The sequence below is a fragment of the Terrapene carolina genome, unplaced genomic scaffold, assembly GCF_002925995.2.
Source record: "Terrapene carolina triunguis isolate 2854851 unplaced genomic scaffold, T_m_triunguis-2.0 Scaffold189, whole genome shotgun sequence".
NCBI classification, from domain to species: Eukaryota; Metazoa; Chordata; order Testudines; family Emydidae; genus Terrapene; species Terrapene triunguis.
Window position 1 is genome coordinate 14,909,231 of NW_020664540.1, and position 16,814 is coordinate 14,926,044.

The 16,814-nt window shown below is 47.3% G+C and overlaps 1 protein-coding gene across 1 annotated transcript in view; it reads left to right on the forward strand.

The window, feature by feature from the left end:
• The window catches only part of TRIM9 (tripartite motif containing 9), a 64,322-nt gene that overhangs the window by 38,799 nt on the left and 8,709 nt on the right, over window positions 1-16,814 (forward strand). The window contains exons 8-11 of the mRNA XM_029912093.1: window positions 3,307-3,445; window positions 11,367-11,555; window positions 15,492-15,533; window positions 16,338-16,361. Coding sequence (XP_029767953.1) covers window positions 3,307-3,445; window positions 11,367-11,555; window positions 15,492-15,533; window positions 16,338-16,361 — 394 coding nt within the window. The remainder of the gene's footprint in view (window positions 1-3,306; window positions 3,446-11,366; window positions 11,556-15,491; window positions 15,534-16,337; window positions 16,362-16,814) is intronic.

A 16,814-nucleotide genomic window follows, 5' to 3' on the forward strand; every position in this document is an offset into this window, starting at 1 on the left:
GTGCATTTGATTTTTCCTTCCTAAGTGAAGTACTTTGCACTTGACTCTATTGAATTCCATCTTGTTGAATTCAGACCAGTTCTCCATTTTGTCAAGGTCATTTTGAATTTTAAACCTGTCCTTCAAAGTGCTTGCAACCCCTCCCAGCTTGGTGTCATCATGAAAGACTGCTCCAGCTGACAGAGATTAGAGCACTCCCGAGGCTGCTCTAACTTGTGCCGGGGGTTCATTTGACCCAGGATAGTGGGAGGCAGAAAGGTTGTTTAGAGTCAGCTTTGCCTCCCCTGTGGCACAGCTGTTTATTAAGTTGTTGGATTTTTCAGATAACAGTGGAGATTATCCAGAAGAAAAGCATCAAGGCCAATCAAATCGCTAAGTGGATTCCAAACCCTGGGGTCACGTCTTCGGAAGCCATTTACTATACAAAATTTAAATCTTATCACATGGTTTATTTGACAAATGACTTGGCAATCTGGACTGTCTCAAGCGATTATTACTCCTGCTCAGAGCAATTCTGGATTTTCAACCACAGTTGCAACGATAAAGAATAATGGGTTTGCCTGAGTCCCTAAAGCTTTGCTCCTGACATGCCCGACAAGATCTGTTGTGTTATCCACTTGTGCTCGGAGCTGCAACTGCTATTTCTCCTCACGCCAGCATCTCAGCCATTGCCATGTATGCAGAAGTGCAGATCAATGGATAGCCAAGCACTCTGTCTGTGAGGCATGGCAGAGTCTGCCAAAAACTGATCTGACCTGTTTATGTGCTGCAGCGAATAATATTTTGCTTTCCTCTCTGGGGGTTTCAAAGCACTTGACACTCACTAATGAGTTAACTCTCATGAACATCTCTGTGATGTGGGAGAGTCACTAGGTGGTGTTATTTTGGAGGGGCCCAGGGGAGGGGAGATGGGAATGGTGAGTTTAGAGATTTTGGCTCCAGTAAAATGAATGAGATTGGCCTTATCCAAACTGAAACCAAAAGCTATGCACCTCCGGAGTTGTTCTGAGTTGGACCCGGGCCAGAAGGGAAGAGTTTGAATCCAGGGATTTGACCCTCTGCCCTGGAAGTTCTGGGTGTGGCTTTTCTCTAATTTACCAATCATTAGGTTAGATGGTGATTAAATCCGAACAGCCAGATTCTATGAAATCATTAAAAAAGACCAAGAACAAATTGATGTAAAAGTGAGCTGAAGTGTTTATGTTCGGGGCTGACCCACATGCCGGGGCACTCAAAGTGATTAAACTGTCCAGTGGCAATTCGTTTTATAATAATCAAATAAATGAGTGTCCTGTTGGACAGTGATAGGATGATAAAGTGGGAACCCAGTATGTTAAGTGAGGCAGTAATAAACCCCGTGTTTCTGTAAGAGCTCGTAAGCATGAGAACACAGCTGTGAAGCAGTTTTTGTAAGCCAGTGCCAGGTGTATTTCACTTTTTACTGCGTTTGTTCAGTAAATTGAGTTCACAGCTCAAATTGCACAGCTCACTACTGAGTGCTACAGGTAACACGGTACCAGAGGAGAGCTGCAATTGACATAACTACCAGCAATGGTGCCTAATTTAGTTAATCTGCTCAAGATTGAGGGAAAAGATATAGAGCAGAATTCTGTGTTCTTTGTCCATGGAACTTTTCCCATAGGAGTCTCATGGGTCAGTTAGTCTTGCCCCTAAAGGCCTGGAGAAATGTGCAGTATCCTGAATACAAGACGTCTGTATTTAAACAGAGACTGTTTAAACCAGGGGTTGGCAACCTTTCAGAAGTGGGGTGCCGAGTCTTCATTTATTCACTCTAATTTAAGGTTTCGCGTGCCAGTAAAATATTTTAACGTTTTTAGAAGGTCTCTTTCTATAAATCTATAATATATAACTAAACTATTGTTGTATGTAAAGTAAATAAGGTTTTTAAAATGTTTAAGAAGCTTCATTTAAAATTAAATTAAAATGCAGAGCCCCCCGGACCGGTGGCCAGGACCCGGGCAGTGTGAGTGCCACTGAAAATCAGCTCACGTGCCGCCTTTGGCACGCGTGCCAGAGGTTGCCTACCCCTGGTTTAAACAAATGCACACTACTCCAGTCTGTACTCCCAGCAGAGAGACACAAAGGGTTCCTGGAAGAAAGGAGAGAGGGAAGGATATTTCCCAAGGAAACCAAGAGAAAACCTTTCCCCGGCAACACAAATGAAAGCAACCAGGAGCTTAAATCACATCCCCTCTAATTAAAAGCGAATACTGTAACTGACGTGTTTGAGGATCTAGTAGTCTGTGGGCCTGATTCATTGCTTCTTGCTCCAGCATTAGGCCATTGTAACTCTGTACAACTGACATCAAAATAACACATTGGTGAATTGGCCATGGATCTGTGGAATAATACTGTCTTTCAGTAGCTTCTGTTTGCCAGAAGCTGGGAATGGGCGACACGGGATGGATCACTTGATGATTACCTGTTCTGTTCATTCCCTCTAGGGCACCTGGCACTGGCTAGATGGACCTTTGTTCTGACCCAGTATAGCCGTTCTTATGTATGTTCAGTAAAGCGTTGGTCCTGCCACGTGAGCTTACAAGGAAGTAGAGTCTAGGTGCAAGTTTCTGATTACAGGACTTCTTTCTTCACTCAGGCAAAACTCCCCTGGACTTCTCTGGGAGTTTTGCTTGAGGAAGGATTTCAGGATTTGGTCCAACATGAACAGCAATGGCCTTATTGTATAGCAACTGGTTTTACCTGGTAGGTTTGTCAGAGCTCCAGTGTCAAGTCATAGGATCATTTTATCTCGACCCAAACTTATGATTTAGTGCTATCCAGCGCTGGTGAATCTCATCCGTCTCCTGCCCTGTGGCAGACAGTGTAGAATGCCCAAAAGGTGCATTACTTGCATGTCTGTGTTGGAGCAAGCTGTGGAAACGCTGTACAGCAAACCTTCTTAGGCCTGGTCTACACTACGACTTTAATTCGGATTTAGCTGCGTTAATCCGAATTAACCCTTCACCCGTCCACACTACAGAGCCAGTTAATTCGAATTAAAGGGCACTTAAAATCGATTTCTGTACTCCACCTCGACGAGCGGAGTAGCGCCAAAATCGATTTTGTTAATTCGAATTAGGGTTAGTGTGGCCGCACACCACCGAATTAATGTGGTTAAATTAATGTGCTTAGTGTGGCCGCGCACAATCGAATTTATACAACCTGTTTCCCAAATTCGAATTATCTAAATTCGGATTAATCCCGTAGTGTAGACATACCCTTAGGAAGTCTGCACTGCAGAGCCTGTGCTTCAGACCCTAACGCAGCTCTTTGTTTGCTAACTAGGAGGTGTACGTTGGGAAAGAGACGATGTGCACTGTGGACGGTCTGCACTTCAACAGCACGTACAGTGCTCGCGTCAAAGCCTTCAACAAAACAGGAGTCAGCCAGTACAGCAAGACCCTGGTCCTACAGACGTCCGAGGGTAAGACGCTTGAGCAATGTCATTGTGAAATGATACACCAGAGCCAGCGCTGCCCACACATAGGGGCCGTAAAATCCACGTCGCTTAGCATTGCGATGCAAGGAGTAACTCCATGGCTCCGGATTGAAAAAGCCAAACATTGCAAAAAAGTGACTGTGACAGGAAGAGTAAAGGTTATATAAGTCAGCAGGCCAGCGCAACGTCAGCAATTGTCTTCCAGGCCTTTCCTTCGCTGAATATTTTAGTGAATTACAGCGCTCTCTTGGGAGGAGAGCTGGTGATGTGATGACAGGCACCTCAGAGAAAAGCATTTAGGATTTGAATGATGACAGGTTCGCACCTTGGATGGAGTTGTATTATTCTAAAATGAAGCGCAAATGTCTTTAATTCCCTTTAAAAATAAAAACAATTCCAGAGAACCCAAGCACTGTGCTTGGTTGCGCTATGATTGTAATGTATGGTGTTTAGTTACACACTCTGTGGTGTACTGTAAGGATGAGAAAGACTGTGGGACCATCTGGGGTTCTTTCTATATAACAGCAAAGCCTCACCAATTCTATGTACAAAGCTGACTACATCCACCTCCTTCAGCTGCCTCGGTTAGAATATTAAATGCTGCTGTTAAGCATAACCAGAGGGAAACCTTTCTCTTCCTGCCTTTAAATACATCTGTCACACCAGGCAATTTATCCATCTTGGAAGATAGGCTTGATTCTGACATTCAGGTCGGGAGTCAGACGGCTAGTTTAGAAAAATGACTTGGGAGTTAGAAACAGCAGGTAATAATCTCATGATAAAGGCTGTCATCTCAGTGCCAGCACATCAGCAGTCCTTTAAAGTATAGTTATTAGCAGAAAAGTGACCCCTTTTTTTGTAGTTCTCCACACCTACTGGTATTCCCTTTCCATAATTTCCAGACCCACATCGCTCCATTTTTCAAGCCAAATCCAGGTGTCTCTAACCACCAGCACCGCAAGCTTAGCCTGGCTCTAGAAAACCAAGCCGTGCGCCTTCCGCTTCGTGCAGTTATCGTCAGCGCTAGAGATACTGGAACTAGAGCGTAACTAGTCGTTCTGTTGATGGTGCATAAGGCAGTTTAAACACAGCTTGTCCATACGCAGGAGCTGCGGCTTTTGAGTGTTGCCGAGAAAAAAGGTGTTGTGATCAGAAACCTCAACACAGACGCGTAGGAGCAGATTCGGATGTAGCCATTTTTACGTCTCTGACTTGTCATGCGTCAGGAGATGACGCCTGTTGTTCAGAAGGAAGCCATAATGCTTCCCTTTGTTTTGAGTATGTCGGCAATACAGACGGATGAAGTGTAGTGACATGTCTCGGAAGACAGAGCAGAGAGAAGCTGGAGCAAGAGCTGCTCTTCCTCCTTATCTGAGCTGCCGGAGAAGCAAGCCTTTTCATTACAAATCATGGGCCATATTTTGGCCTCTGACACTTACATGCGTCCCCCGGCTGGCGTCCACGTGAGTTCTGCACGTGTTGGCACGGACCGATGTGGGGCCCATGAAAAGTGCCGTATTCCCCCAAGAGCTCACAGGATGTACAGAACGACAAACCATCTCCAAAAGAGTCGGAACATTTAGGGCCCTCGACAAAGCTCTTCTGCACCACTCCTGCTGCCAAAGGGAAAGTGGAGAGCGGCGCTAAGCAGAGATTTTCAAGCGTGGAGGGACCCCCAGCTGGCTTAGAGCTGCTGTGGCAATTCAACACCAACCAGTCCCAACCCCCACCAGCACAGGGACAGGCAGGGGTGTGGCCAGAGTACCATAACCTCTTGCACCCCGCAGCTGCGTCACAGACACTACGGGGTCATCACCAGGCAGTGTAAGTGAGAGCAGCACTGGGGCTGCTTTAATTTACATAAGGGGTCAGATTGGCCCTTGACTGCCCTGAGGATTGTATAAATCCACACCCCTTGGCTCCTACACGAGTGGAGCTCGGCCAACCCCCCAGATCTGGCCCATGGAGCATTTCTTCAGCATTTGTATTAGAAGGTCCTTGATTCCTGTTAACCGCAGCAGGATGTGAGTATCTAATTGCCTGTATCCTGAAATGGAGATGTACCCTTCCCTACCTGAATGGCACAACTGGGGCAGTATTCCAGGAGATACCTAATGAGCTGAAGTCGCTGAGCCAGATTGTGATCTCATGGTGCTTTTATAGCCGTACAACTCTATGGACTTCACGAGGGCCACCCCTGATTTATAGCAGACGTAGGGAGATCCAAATCAGGCTGTCCTTTCACAGGGAAATCTTAGTTCAGAGAGGCACCTCACTTCCCTCCACCTTGCTAAATCCATATTTATACTGCGTTAAAAAATAGTGCATTTGCACCCAAAGCACTCCCTCTGGTTGGGCAAGGACCATCTCTCGTGGAGTCCAGCTTCAGAACTCAAGTCGTCCAAAGCTGCTGCTTCATTTCTGCAGCTCACCAAGAAACCCCAAATCCGCCCGCTGCTGGTTTTCAAAGTCCTCTACCTGTGTGTAAAAGAGAAGCCCAGCATCGAGCAGAAAGGGAGAGAAGGAAAGAGAGAACCCAAACCAGACTGTTCATGGAAGAATAGCTCTATGAAAATTACTGTATGTTGTCTGAGCGAGAACAGTGAATGCTGGGGAGGTCTGGAGAACAGGGAATTTAGGTAGGCAGAACACCTCCTGGAATTTAGCCCAGGTACTGCCACCAAAATCCATTTCTGACAGAAGAGCCATGGCTCTTTAATGGCAGTATGTGGTGCGGATGTTGGTTGCACGTCCCACTCACGAGATAGCACCTCCAGCAGCACAGTCCCCTCCAACACGGTTCAGGGACATTGGTTCAGTACTGACTCAGAGGGCAGAGAAACATCTACTGATACCACCATTAATCTGTGGATCCAGGCCTCAGGTCCCACTCTTCCCTCAGCCCCCTGATCCTGCCCTGCCCATGGTGGAAGTTAAAGCAGCTTTAGGGCTGTTCTAATTTGCACCCAGCTGCCAGCATAGATATAGATTTATTATATATGCTATATACCTGGTTACACCTGGCTCTGCCCCCCATCTAGGGAAGCTATTGCTGGCGAGTGCACAAGGGGGTGGCTTTTGTTTGGAAGTCTCCCCTTTATACAAACTAAAAAGCCAATGCAATGAGAAATGATGAGCCCCTATTGTTACACATCGTACCATCCCAGAGCGCCCCCTCGCAGGGAGAGCTAGTGCTATGGCACTTCCACCTCCGTCTCCCCATATCACACCCCCTATGCCAGAGGCTATGGGAGTGGGGTGTGTCGCTGGCTACGTCTGGTGTGACGGCACGTCCGCTTCAGTTTCCCCACAATGATCGGCAGCCTCCTCTGGCCAAGCCACCTGAGAACGTTCGCCCTTCCAGGGGACCAGAGTCCTTCAAAAAAAGTCCCACAAAGCCCTGAAAAAGGGAATATTTGGCACAGGCTCAACACTCAGGTTTCCTCTGGGTGGATATTTGCATTGTGGTATCCAAAGTCCACGCCTGTCCACCTGGCGCAGGCCCCACATAACATAGGAGCCCATCAGAAGGCTTCTGTTGATGGTCCCAGCACAATGGCGTTGTGCTTGGAGCTCTCTTTCCAGCATTTGCCAGGAGACAGGCTTTCAGAAACAGAGCTTTTGTTCACAGGAGTATTTTTACTGAATGGCTCCTTTTTTGTTATTCCAATGAAAAAGAAAAAGAGCTAAATGTGTCCCAAAGCATTTTCTCCTCTCAGAGGCACTCAGCGCTCTTTGGGCCCAAAACAGAGAAATAAATTGTGCCTGTATTCAGCTTAAGGGTATCTGAGTGAGTCATTAAACAGATCCCTTCTGCACTGACAACTGGTTTGGGGTATTATTTCTAGCCTATACCGCAGAATTGGGCTTCTGAGTGCAGATTTGCATGACCCGGGTTTAGCAGAGTGCTTTATCCTTCCAGCTCCGTAAAATACTGTGGAGCGTTTTAGTAGGAGGGGAAATGAGAAGAAAAGAAGAGGAAGGAGCAAAGAGAAGAAGATCATTCGGAACTTGGCCGTGCTGTTGTTACCGTTGTTAATCTCTTGTTAGTAACTCGTTACTAACTGCTTAGCTGAAGGCACGTGGAGGTCTGGTTCATTTGTTTAATTACTGATTTCCAGCTCTGGCATATAGGGCCTGATCCAAAATCCACTGAAGTCAAAGGGAGTCTTTCTGTTGACTTCAGTGCACATTGAAATAGACCCTAGGGAACCATGGGGCTTCGTGTGCCATGCCCCACCACTACCTGTAGTACAGCCACAGGAGCAGTAAAAAACTCTTAACTAGGGAGACAGTGTGAGGAGCAAGTGGGGCAGGAGGCTCAGAGGGGACGATCTGGGGAAACCTCACCGCGGGGGGGAGGAGGTAGCAATGTGCTAGTATCTCTTTGGGCACTTTCACCCTGCATGAAGAATAGGATGGTCCATGCTGCAGGAGATTGGCAGGGAGTGTTTTGTAAAATAAAAACATTGAGTTTCAAGGCAGGTTCCTCAGTGATTCGAGTATCTACGAATAGGGCATCTGTAGACAGAGGCCTCGAACCAGCTCAGTACTTCAGCCCATGCTGAGCTGTAAGCACATGCATGAGAATGCTCCGTGAAGCCAATGGGACCGTTCCCAGGCAATAGATTCCCAAGGTGGTAGGGACCTCATAAATCTGACAGACAGACAATCCTGATAAACATACTCTCGGCTGTCTTAAAGGGCAATTTTGTTGTCCATTTTAAGAGATGACAATTTGCTCTTTTAAGGGTCATGCTAGATGCCTGCAGTGGGGCCGGATGGACTCCTAGCGATGAGGATGTTAATTGCACAGAGTCATTTTAAGCAGACAGTCCCACAAGATGAGCAAAAACATTCTCCAAGTAGCCTTTTTGTTTCCCAGAGATGAAGAGCCACATACCCCGTATTTAACCATCCGACCTAAAAATGGCAGCAGTTTGTCTGCTGTTGTTAGCAAGGAACTGAACGCAGTTGCGGCTGCATGATAGCTTGAGATCGTTTCGTCTCCCCAAGTTGGTGGCGGGTTATTTTATGGGTAGCCCTAGAGAGGGGTATCCAAGCAGAGGTGTCTCCTGTCTGTTCTCGGAGGACAATTTATGTGACCCTCCCTTAGCAGGTTTACAGGGCATTGGTACTGTAAATGTGGACCAGCCCGACTTAATTCTATCCATGGTTGCTGATGAGATCCTTGGATGAGGTTCAGCCCCCTGATTTATTTTTCGGCCTGTCTTCTCTTAACTTTGTGGTGCCCAGAGTAGGTGATTTCATAGCGGTTTTAGACCCTCCAGTGAAACCGGCTTCCAAGAGAGGTCTTACAGAACGGCCTGGTTCTACTGCACTGCTCTGTAAAACCTTCAGATCTGATTAGGACACAAGCAGACCCTCACACGAACAGCAGTTTTTCATGAGGGCAAAGGACAGGCAGAGCAAGCGGTAACTCGGATTCCCTGAGCAGTGCAGAAGGTGAGGATTAGAACACAACAGGAATGACTGGCAGCCTGCCTTCCCCAGTAGGGAGCAGTATTGCTGGGGATGGAGATCTTAGAGCTGGCTTCAGAGAAGTGTGACAGCGGGACTCTGTGTGAGAGCAGAATTTAGAATCATAGAATCATAGAATATCAGGGTTGGAAGGGACCTCAGGAGGTCATCTAGTCCAACCCCCTGCTCAAAGCAGGACCAATTCCCAACTAAATCATCCCAGCCAGGGCTTTGTCAAGCCTGACCTTAAAAACCTCTACGGAAGGAGATTTCACCACTTCCCTAGGTAACCCATTCCAGTGCTTCACCACCCTCCTAGTGAAAAAAATTTTCCTAATATCCAACCTAAACCCCACTGCAACTTGAAACCATTACTCCTTGTTCTGCCATGTGCTACCACTGAGAACAGTCTAGATCCATCCTCTTTGGAACCCCCTTTCAGATAGTTGAAAGCAGTTATCAAATCCCTCCTCATTCTTCTCTTCTGCAGACTAAATAATCCCAGTTCCCTCAGCCTCTCCTCATAAGTCATGTGCTCCACCCCCCTAATCATTTTCATTGCCCTCCGCTGGACTCTTTCCAATTTTTCCACATCCTTCTTGTAGTGTGGGGCCCAAAACTGGACACAGTACTCCAGATGAGGACTCACCAATGCTGAATAGAGGGGAATGATCACGTCCCTCGATCTGCTGGCAATTTAATCCAGACACTGAGTGCCAGAGGAGTCATTACGGGTGCTGATAGGGAATGTCTCTGACAGCACAGCAGCCTTCTCCAAAGCTTCACATCTGTTACCCTATCGTAGGGTTGGCAGACACAAAAGTTCAAGTACCCTTTAAGGCACGTGTACATGCTGCAGACCCTTATGCTTAGATCTCATCTCCTCCTTCCCTCCCGCTATCGCCCAGCATCCCTCTGCCTTTTCTATCCGCTCGTTATTCTCATTCGACCAAGCGCTTTTGGATTCCAGAGAATTTAGACTAAGCAGGGGCTACATCCAGGGCCCATCGTAAGACCCAATTACCATGTAAGGCTTTGTGCTAGGACAGGCTGCTGTATGCTGGTGTGGAAGCAGAAAAAGAACTATCAGAAAAGAACTGCAATGCATGACAGTTCTTTTTCTGCTTCCACACTGGCTCTGAATGATGGAGCCCATTCTGGTGGAGCAGGTTACCGTGAAGTCCTCTGACAGGTAAGCAAACTAGAAGAAGGGTTGGAGCTTAGGTTCCCCATGGGTATCACAAGCCTTCAGAATCACCAGACAAGTGATGCTTACAGCTTCATCAAGAGCTTCTGCTCACAGCTGCCTGCCTATGACGGGCGGAAAGGCTGTCGGGGCAGGCATCAGAATAATGACAGTGCACTTTGGGAGTAGGGTGGTCACAAAGGACCTGGATTGCCATGGTGGGACAATGAAATCTCACCTATACAGCGTGGTAGCCTGCAGTCACTCTGAGACAGATCCGCTGCTCATTGAAGTGAATGGGAGGACTCCCAGCAACTCCAGTGGCCATTGGATCAGGCCCTCAGATCACAGGGTTAACTCCTAACAAAACTCCTATTGGGAGGATCAGGTGTGTTTTGATAGATGCAAAGAGTTATCCAGAAACTCTTAACCTGTGGAACTCATTGCCAGGGGTTGTTATGAAAACCAAATCTATAGCGGGGTTCAAAAAAGAGCTAGATAAGTTCATGGAGGGTAGGTCCAACAATGGCTGTTAGCCAAGATGGGAAGCTGGGAGTGGACAACGGGGGATGGTTCACTCGATGATTGCCTGTTCCATTCATTCCCTCTGAAACACCTGAATTGGCCCCTGTCGGAAGACCGGATACTGGGCTAGATGGACCTTTGGTCTGACCCTTCTGATGTTGTTAAACACACCATCCTGTACCCCCTTTGGGTGAGGTGGGTTTTTGAGGGCACTTTTAGTAACACAGTTTAGATCAGCCTCGCAAAACTGCATTGACAGGTTACCAGCCCAACACAAAACCTACACAGCCTGCCCTTTCCTCTGATGAGTATAATGGACAAGAGAGTATATGATAGCATGTAAAATACATCTGCTGGGACTTGGGTATGGTAAGATGTGCATCTCCCTCGGTGGGATACGTTACTGTGATGCCTTCCAGAATTTGCTAAAAATAGGATTTAGCCTAAGAAAAGCTGATCAGATTTGTCTTCAGCTCCACAGGGATGTTTTTGAAGACTCAAATATGTTTACTGGTTACAGCGTCAATGATACGGTATTATTGAGTGGTATCTGTGCTCCAGAACTTCCTGTGTCCTCCTGCTCAGCACACATGCTGCAGCACAGCCTATGCATGTTAAAGTGTCTGCGTTCTGCACCGGGGGCTCGGCTCCGGTAACGGTTTGAAGTCAGCCCGCAGATTTCTGATGTGGGGTTTGCATTGATCTTACGTTTAGACACAGAGTCAGAAGAACAGACCCTCCCTTTTCCAGTGCCTTTGGAAAGATTTCAGCTCCGTAGAATGAGTCCTTTCTCCTCCACACTTAATCTACAACCCAGCTTCTCAGGGAGATCCTACTTTGAGCTAAGATCCTCGTCCCACCCGCTGAGCTTGCATTCTTCTTTGCAGTCTCTGAATTCAGCCGGTGAGCTGAGCACGTCTGGCATTTCCTCTTGATCTGTGCTTTTGGGCAGCTCCAAAGTATTTGTTTGTTTTGTTTTGTTTTTTTCCCATGACATTCATATGCCAGGGGGATAAGTTGTTCTGTTTGTCAGTGGCCTGCTCCTGAAGTGAAGGGAATTTGGATGATGTAGCTTTGTGGTGTATATTTCTATGTAACAACAATACCATTGTCGCTGTCATTTAACGGCATTGATTAGCAAGCCCCGGGTCAGTGCACAATTCCTTATACGACAGCTATTATGAGCAAGGGAGGAGCCGTGCTGGAATTACGGGAACAGCACTGGCACACGCCGCTGAGGGAATGCTGGGGAGATACGGGACGGTTCTAGGAAAGTCAGCTGCTGCCGTAAGATTTGTTCATTGCAACTCTTTCGAAGGCTGTTCGATTAACCCTCGACCCAACAGACCTTTTTAAAAAGAGATGTTAACAAACACAGAAGCAAGCAGGGCGTTGAGTGGGCCACAACTCTTCTCATCTGAGGACTGTCGAGTCTGATTTTTCAAGGTGCTGAGTATCTGCTGCTCCCACTGACTTAACTTTGAGTGGTGGGTGCTCAACACCTGTCAAAATCAGGCCCTCTGATAGGTAAAGCCTCTTTTTCTGCAAAGGGGAGGAAAAAACATGAATAAAATTCTGAGTAGCGTGCAGGGCAGTTGGTTATAAGCACAGCCCCCCAGGTACCCTGCCTGCCTCCATAGTCCTTGCCTTAGTGGTTTGTGACAAGGGTTTAGGCCAGGGGTCTCAAACATGCGGCCCGTGGGGTTCTTTTGTGCGGCCCACCAAGCTCCCCATGCCCCCCCCCCGCCTACCCCGTGCCGCCGCGAGCCCCGCGCCGCTCCCTGAAGCGTCTGAACTACTGTATGTTCCTGCAGCCCCAGGCAGGGGGGTGGGAGGCGAGTAGAGGGCTCCGTGCTCTTGCAGCTCCCATTGGCCGGGAACTGGGAACCGCGGCCAATGGGAGCTTTGGGGGAAGTACCTGGAGGCGCAGCAAGAGCAGCACATGGTGCCGTTTCCCCTTTCTCCCTCCCCCCCAGGGACTCCAGCCGCTTCCCGGAGCAGAGCGGAGTGGGGCCGGGGACCAGGCAGGCAGGGAGCCTGCCCTGGCCGCAGTGCGCGGCGCTGCCACCCCGGATCCGCTCTAGGTAAGCGGCGCCAGGCCGGAGCCCGTACCCCGCACCCCTTCTGCACCCCAACCCCCTGCCCGGAGCCCCCTGCCGCATTCCACACGCCTCCTGCACCCCAACTCCCTGCCCTGAGCCCCCTGCCACACCCTGCACCCCTCACCCCTCCTCCACCCCAACCTCCTGCCTGGAGCCCCTTGCCACACACTGCAGCCCAACCCCCTGCTGCACCCCTCACCCCTCCCGCACCCCAACTCTCTGCCCAGAGCCCCCGCCGTACCCTGCACACCTCCTGCACCTCAACTCCCTGCCCTGAACCCCCGCCACACCCCTCCTGCACCCCCTGGGGGCAGGGAGGGGGCAGAGTTGGGGTGAGGACTTCAGGGAAGGGGTTGGAATGGGGGCAGGGAAGGGGTGAGATAAGGTGAGGCGGGGCAGGGGCGGGGCCTCATGGAAGGGGTGGAGTGGGGGCGAGGCCAGGGCAGCAAGTGGGGGGTGTCAGTGATGCGGCCCTCGGGCCAATGCACTAGTCCTCATGCGGCCCTCGAGGTCATCTGAGTTTGAGACCCCTGGTTTAGGCTGATTCACTGTGCAAAGTGCAGCCAGAGTCTCCTTTCCCTTGCGGTGAACAGCGACTAGCAAAGGAGCGGCAGGCATAGCTGATCTCTTTGGTGCTATTTCATAATCATGGAAACCAATTTTTGCACCTTTCTTATTTCTAAAGCTCCCAGGGCCTCATTCTCCCACCGTGCCGGGTTTAAACCAGTGTCACTTCAGTGGCATAACCCCCAACTTACTCTGGCTCAGCAAGGGGAGAGTGGGGTCCCTTTTATTTTGTTTCCATCTCACAACTCGGAATGAGGAATGCTGCAGCATGACAGTTGCCAGAACATACAGGGGCCCCTACCCCCTGTCAGCAACCCTTTTTTTCTTTGTGCTTTTATGTTGTTCATTGTACTGCTGTGCGCTGCTGGCTTGAACTATGTTTTGTTATTGGACGTTTTGACTTTGTGTCCAATGTACCGAGATCTATTGTAACGGCTTTGATCAATACCTGTATGTGGAGTGTGTATCTTTGGGATCACAGGCTGAGGTCTGGGAAGCGGGAGGGAGTGGGGGACAGGGGTTGGAATTTTACAAACCCATCTAACCACTTTCTTCTTATTTGTCCTGCTGATGGGTTAATTTGTATTACAGTAGAGCCCAGAAACTTTGAAAAAAAACCCTTCGAAAGGGGGCACAGGGCACGATTCATTAAAACTGCCTCAGCAGCCATTGCAGCGTTTTACCCAGCAGGAGTTAAGTGCAGCATGAGGTTCAATGAGAAATATACAAGATGTACCCTGCCTGGAGGGACCGGTGTGAATGTGCTAGAGGAAAACATTGGCACAGAGAAAACATCTCAATTTTTTGCATGCAAATCGATTGAAACCAGTCACAGACCCATCCGAAGCAGTCCAGCCCTAAAATAGTCCGACAAAATGGGATCGCATCACTCCCATGCTGGTTCTTCTTTCCCCCAGATGCAAAAATATCCCCTTTTCTCGATAAATCGCTAAGGAGTAATAAGGGAAGAACAGTTTGTATGAAGCTACAATAGCTTCTTTATCAAATTCGATACATTTGGGCCCGATTCTCTGGTGCGGTGCAGCCACTTTGCCCTGCGATGCTGGCAGAACCTGGCTATAGAGTTGGCGTAAATGACCCTAGTCAGATTACCCCAGTGCAAGGAGAATTCTCCGTTTGCACACAGCCAATATGGAGGGTTTTACACCATGTCCTTCCCAGCCATCAGTGAAGCTGGGGAAAAGGGGACATGGGTGGTGAACTCCTACACTATGCAATCCCCTGTGTCAGCCCTTTGGAGCTGTCGACAGCCAGTAGTTAGAGCAGTCTCCTGGCTGCACACAGGAGCTCCAGGATATGTCACGGGAACCATGGAAGGAGGTTGCATAGCACCTGCACACACTCACTCCGGCTCTGCTCAGTGGTCAGCCTCTAATTTTCATGAGTACCAAATGCCATCAGTAAATGCTCAGTGTAATGTCGTATAATGACGCTTAGCTCTCACTGCAGCATGATTACTCTTAAAATACGGCAATAGCTAAACTAGAGTTATGTAGCTACCTAAAAGCCACCTACGTTAACATGAAAAGTGGTCAAGGACTCGGTCAACCTTAATCCACTTGCTCTTTTTTTTGGGGGGTGGATTTCAAATGATTTTTTCAGAATAACTAGATATTCTCCGTCTTACTGGAGAGAGTTCTCTCTAAGTCAGATGCTGTCTACCCATCTTGTTCCGATTTCTTTCCCCAGAGGAAGTCGCGGATAGTATTTTTGAACATGCAGCATGTAAGGAGATTTACTGAATGGGGAAAACATTTACTTTTTGCTGCTAGAGGCTCTTTTTCAGAGGCCAGTACAATCCCTTGGACTCTAATGAAAATAGAGGCCAGGATCTTCAAAAGTATCGACCGATTTTGGATACTTTGGGTTTTTAGGTTCCCACCCTGAGACACTTTAAAGGGCCATGATTGTCAGAGGGTAAGTGTGCAGCTCTTTCTGAAAATCAGACCCCTTCCAGAAGCCTCTTAAGTTGGGTACCCAAAATCACTAGTCACTTTTGAAAATCTTGAACATGGTCTTTGGCTTTTAATGAATCAGGCCTCAAGTGATTGGATCAAATGGATAATTTTGCAAGTGTTTACAAGTATTTTTTGTGAGACTGGTTGTTACGTCTTAGCTTTGATGTGTGAAATATAGTATCTCTTTATAGGATGCAATTTTGAGACACAGTCAGCGCCTTACTCTCAATTAGGCAAGTATATTTATTACAATTAAGTGGTTCTTACTTTGTGTTGGTCATTTTTTTATATTTGATTTGTATGTTAAGCCTTTTTTTGACAAAGTAAATAAACAGCTCACTATAATCAAAGACTGTTTCCTACTTTACATCCTGTTTCTCAAATTCCATCCCAGTGATTTGAATGAGGAATGGTCATTTCGGTTTGGTGTTAAAGGAATTTTAAGTTCTTCCGCTTGTTGGTTTTAAAGAGAAACCTGAAGCTGGGCTGTGGAAATGGACTCCCCATCAAACTCTTATCCTTAAAATAAAATACATTTGGACCCCACCTGACCAAGGTACTTAAGCATGTGTCAGACTTTAAGTACATGATTAGTCCCATTGAAGCTAATTGGACTATTCATGCACTCAAAGTTAGACATTGACCTGGCTGAATCAGGCATTTGGGTCTGATTTTTACAGGTGCTGAAAACTTGCATTTCCTGGTGATTTCTGTTGGAGTAGCAAGTGCTCTGCAGCTTGCAAAATCAGGCCCCTTAATTCTTTTTGGAAAAAGCAAACCCTTTTAAGATGATCCGACTCAGCTAAATTCACCAAATGATTCATGCACCGTGTAGTTTAACGCGCCCTTCATTTACAATGCAGGCTCATGGTGAGTCCATGTATACACACATTTCAGGACATGGGGGGAAAAAAAATTCATGCAGTGCATGGAAAAGTATGTGAGCAAAAAAAATATTTCTGAATTCTTTATTTTAATAAATGCCAATTTTACTTCCTGTTTCTTTCCTGCATGCCTTTCATTTGGAATGACAACAGTTGACATTAAAAAACTGGTGGCAGGTATGGAACCCTTTATATTGAGTTATAAAACCAGTAAGTGAGCTAGCTTGTGAAAAGACACAGTAAATCAATGAATAAATCTGTTTTATTTTCAAGCAGTGTTTACTTGGGTGAGAATATGTGTCCAGGTGTGCGACTATGTTATGGATATGTCAGTTTGAACTACATTAAATGCACAATAGATCACAGGAGAGGAAAAAAGCACCTATGAGGCTTGGATAGTGGGTTATGACATTCTGTTACTCTGTGTATTGTCAAAAAGGTGATGTTCTACCTGTCCGGTTTACTGTATCCAAGTCGCAATGTATTTAAATCGGCAATCATGCCGATTCCTAGAGGTTCTCAACATTTTCCAGAGCTCATATGAACTAGATTTTATAAAAATAAGATTGAAGGTTCTCTAGGGAGGTTACTTGCTGTTGTTTAATCTGTCGGTCAATGTAGATTTTTGTG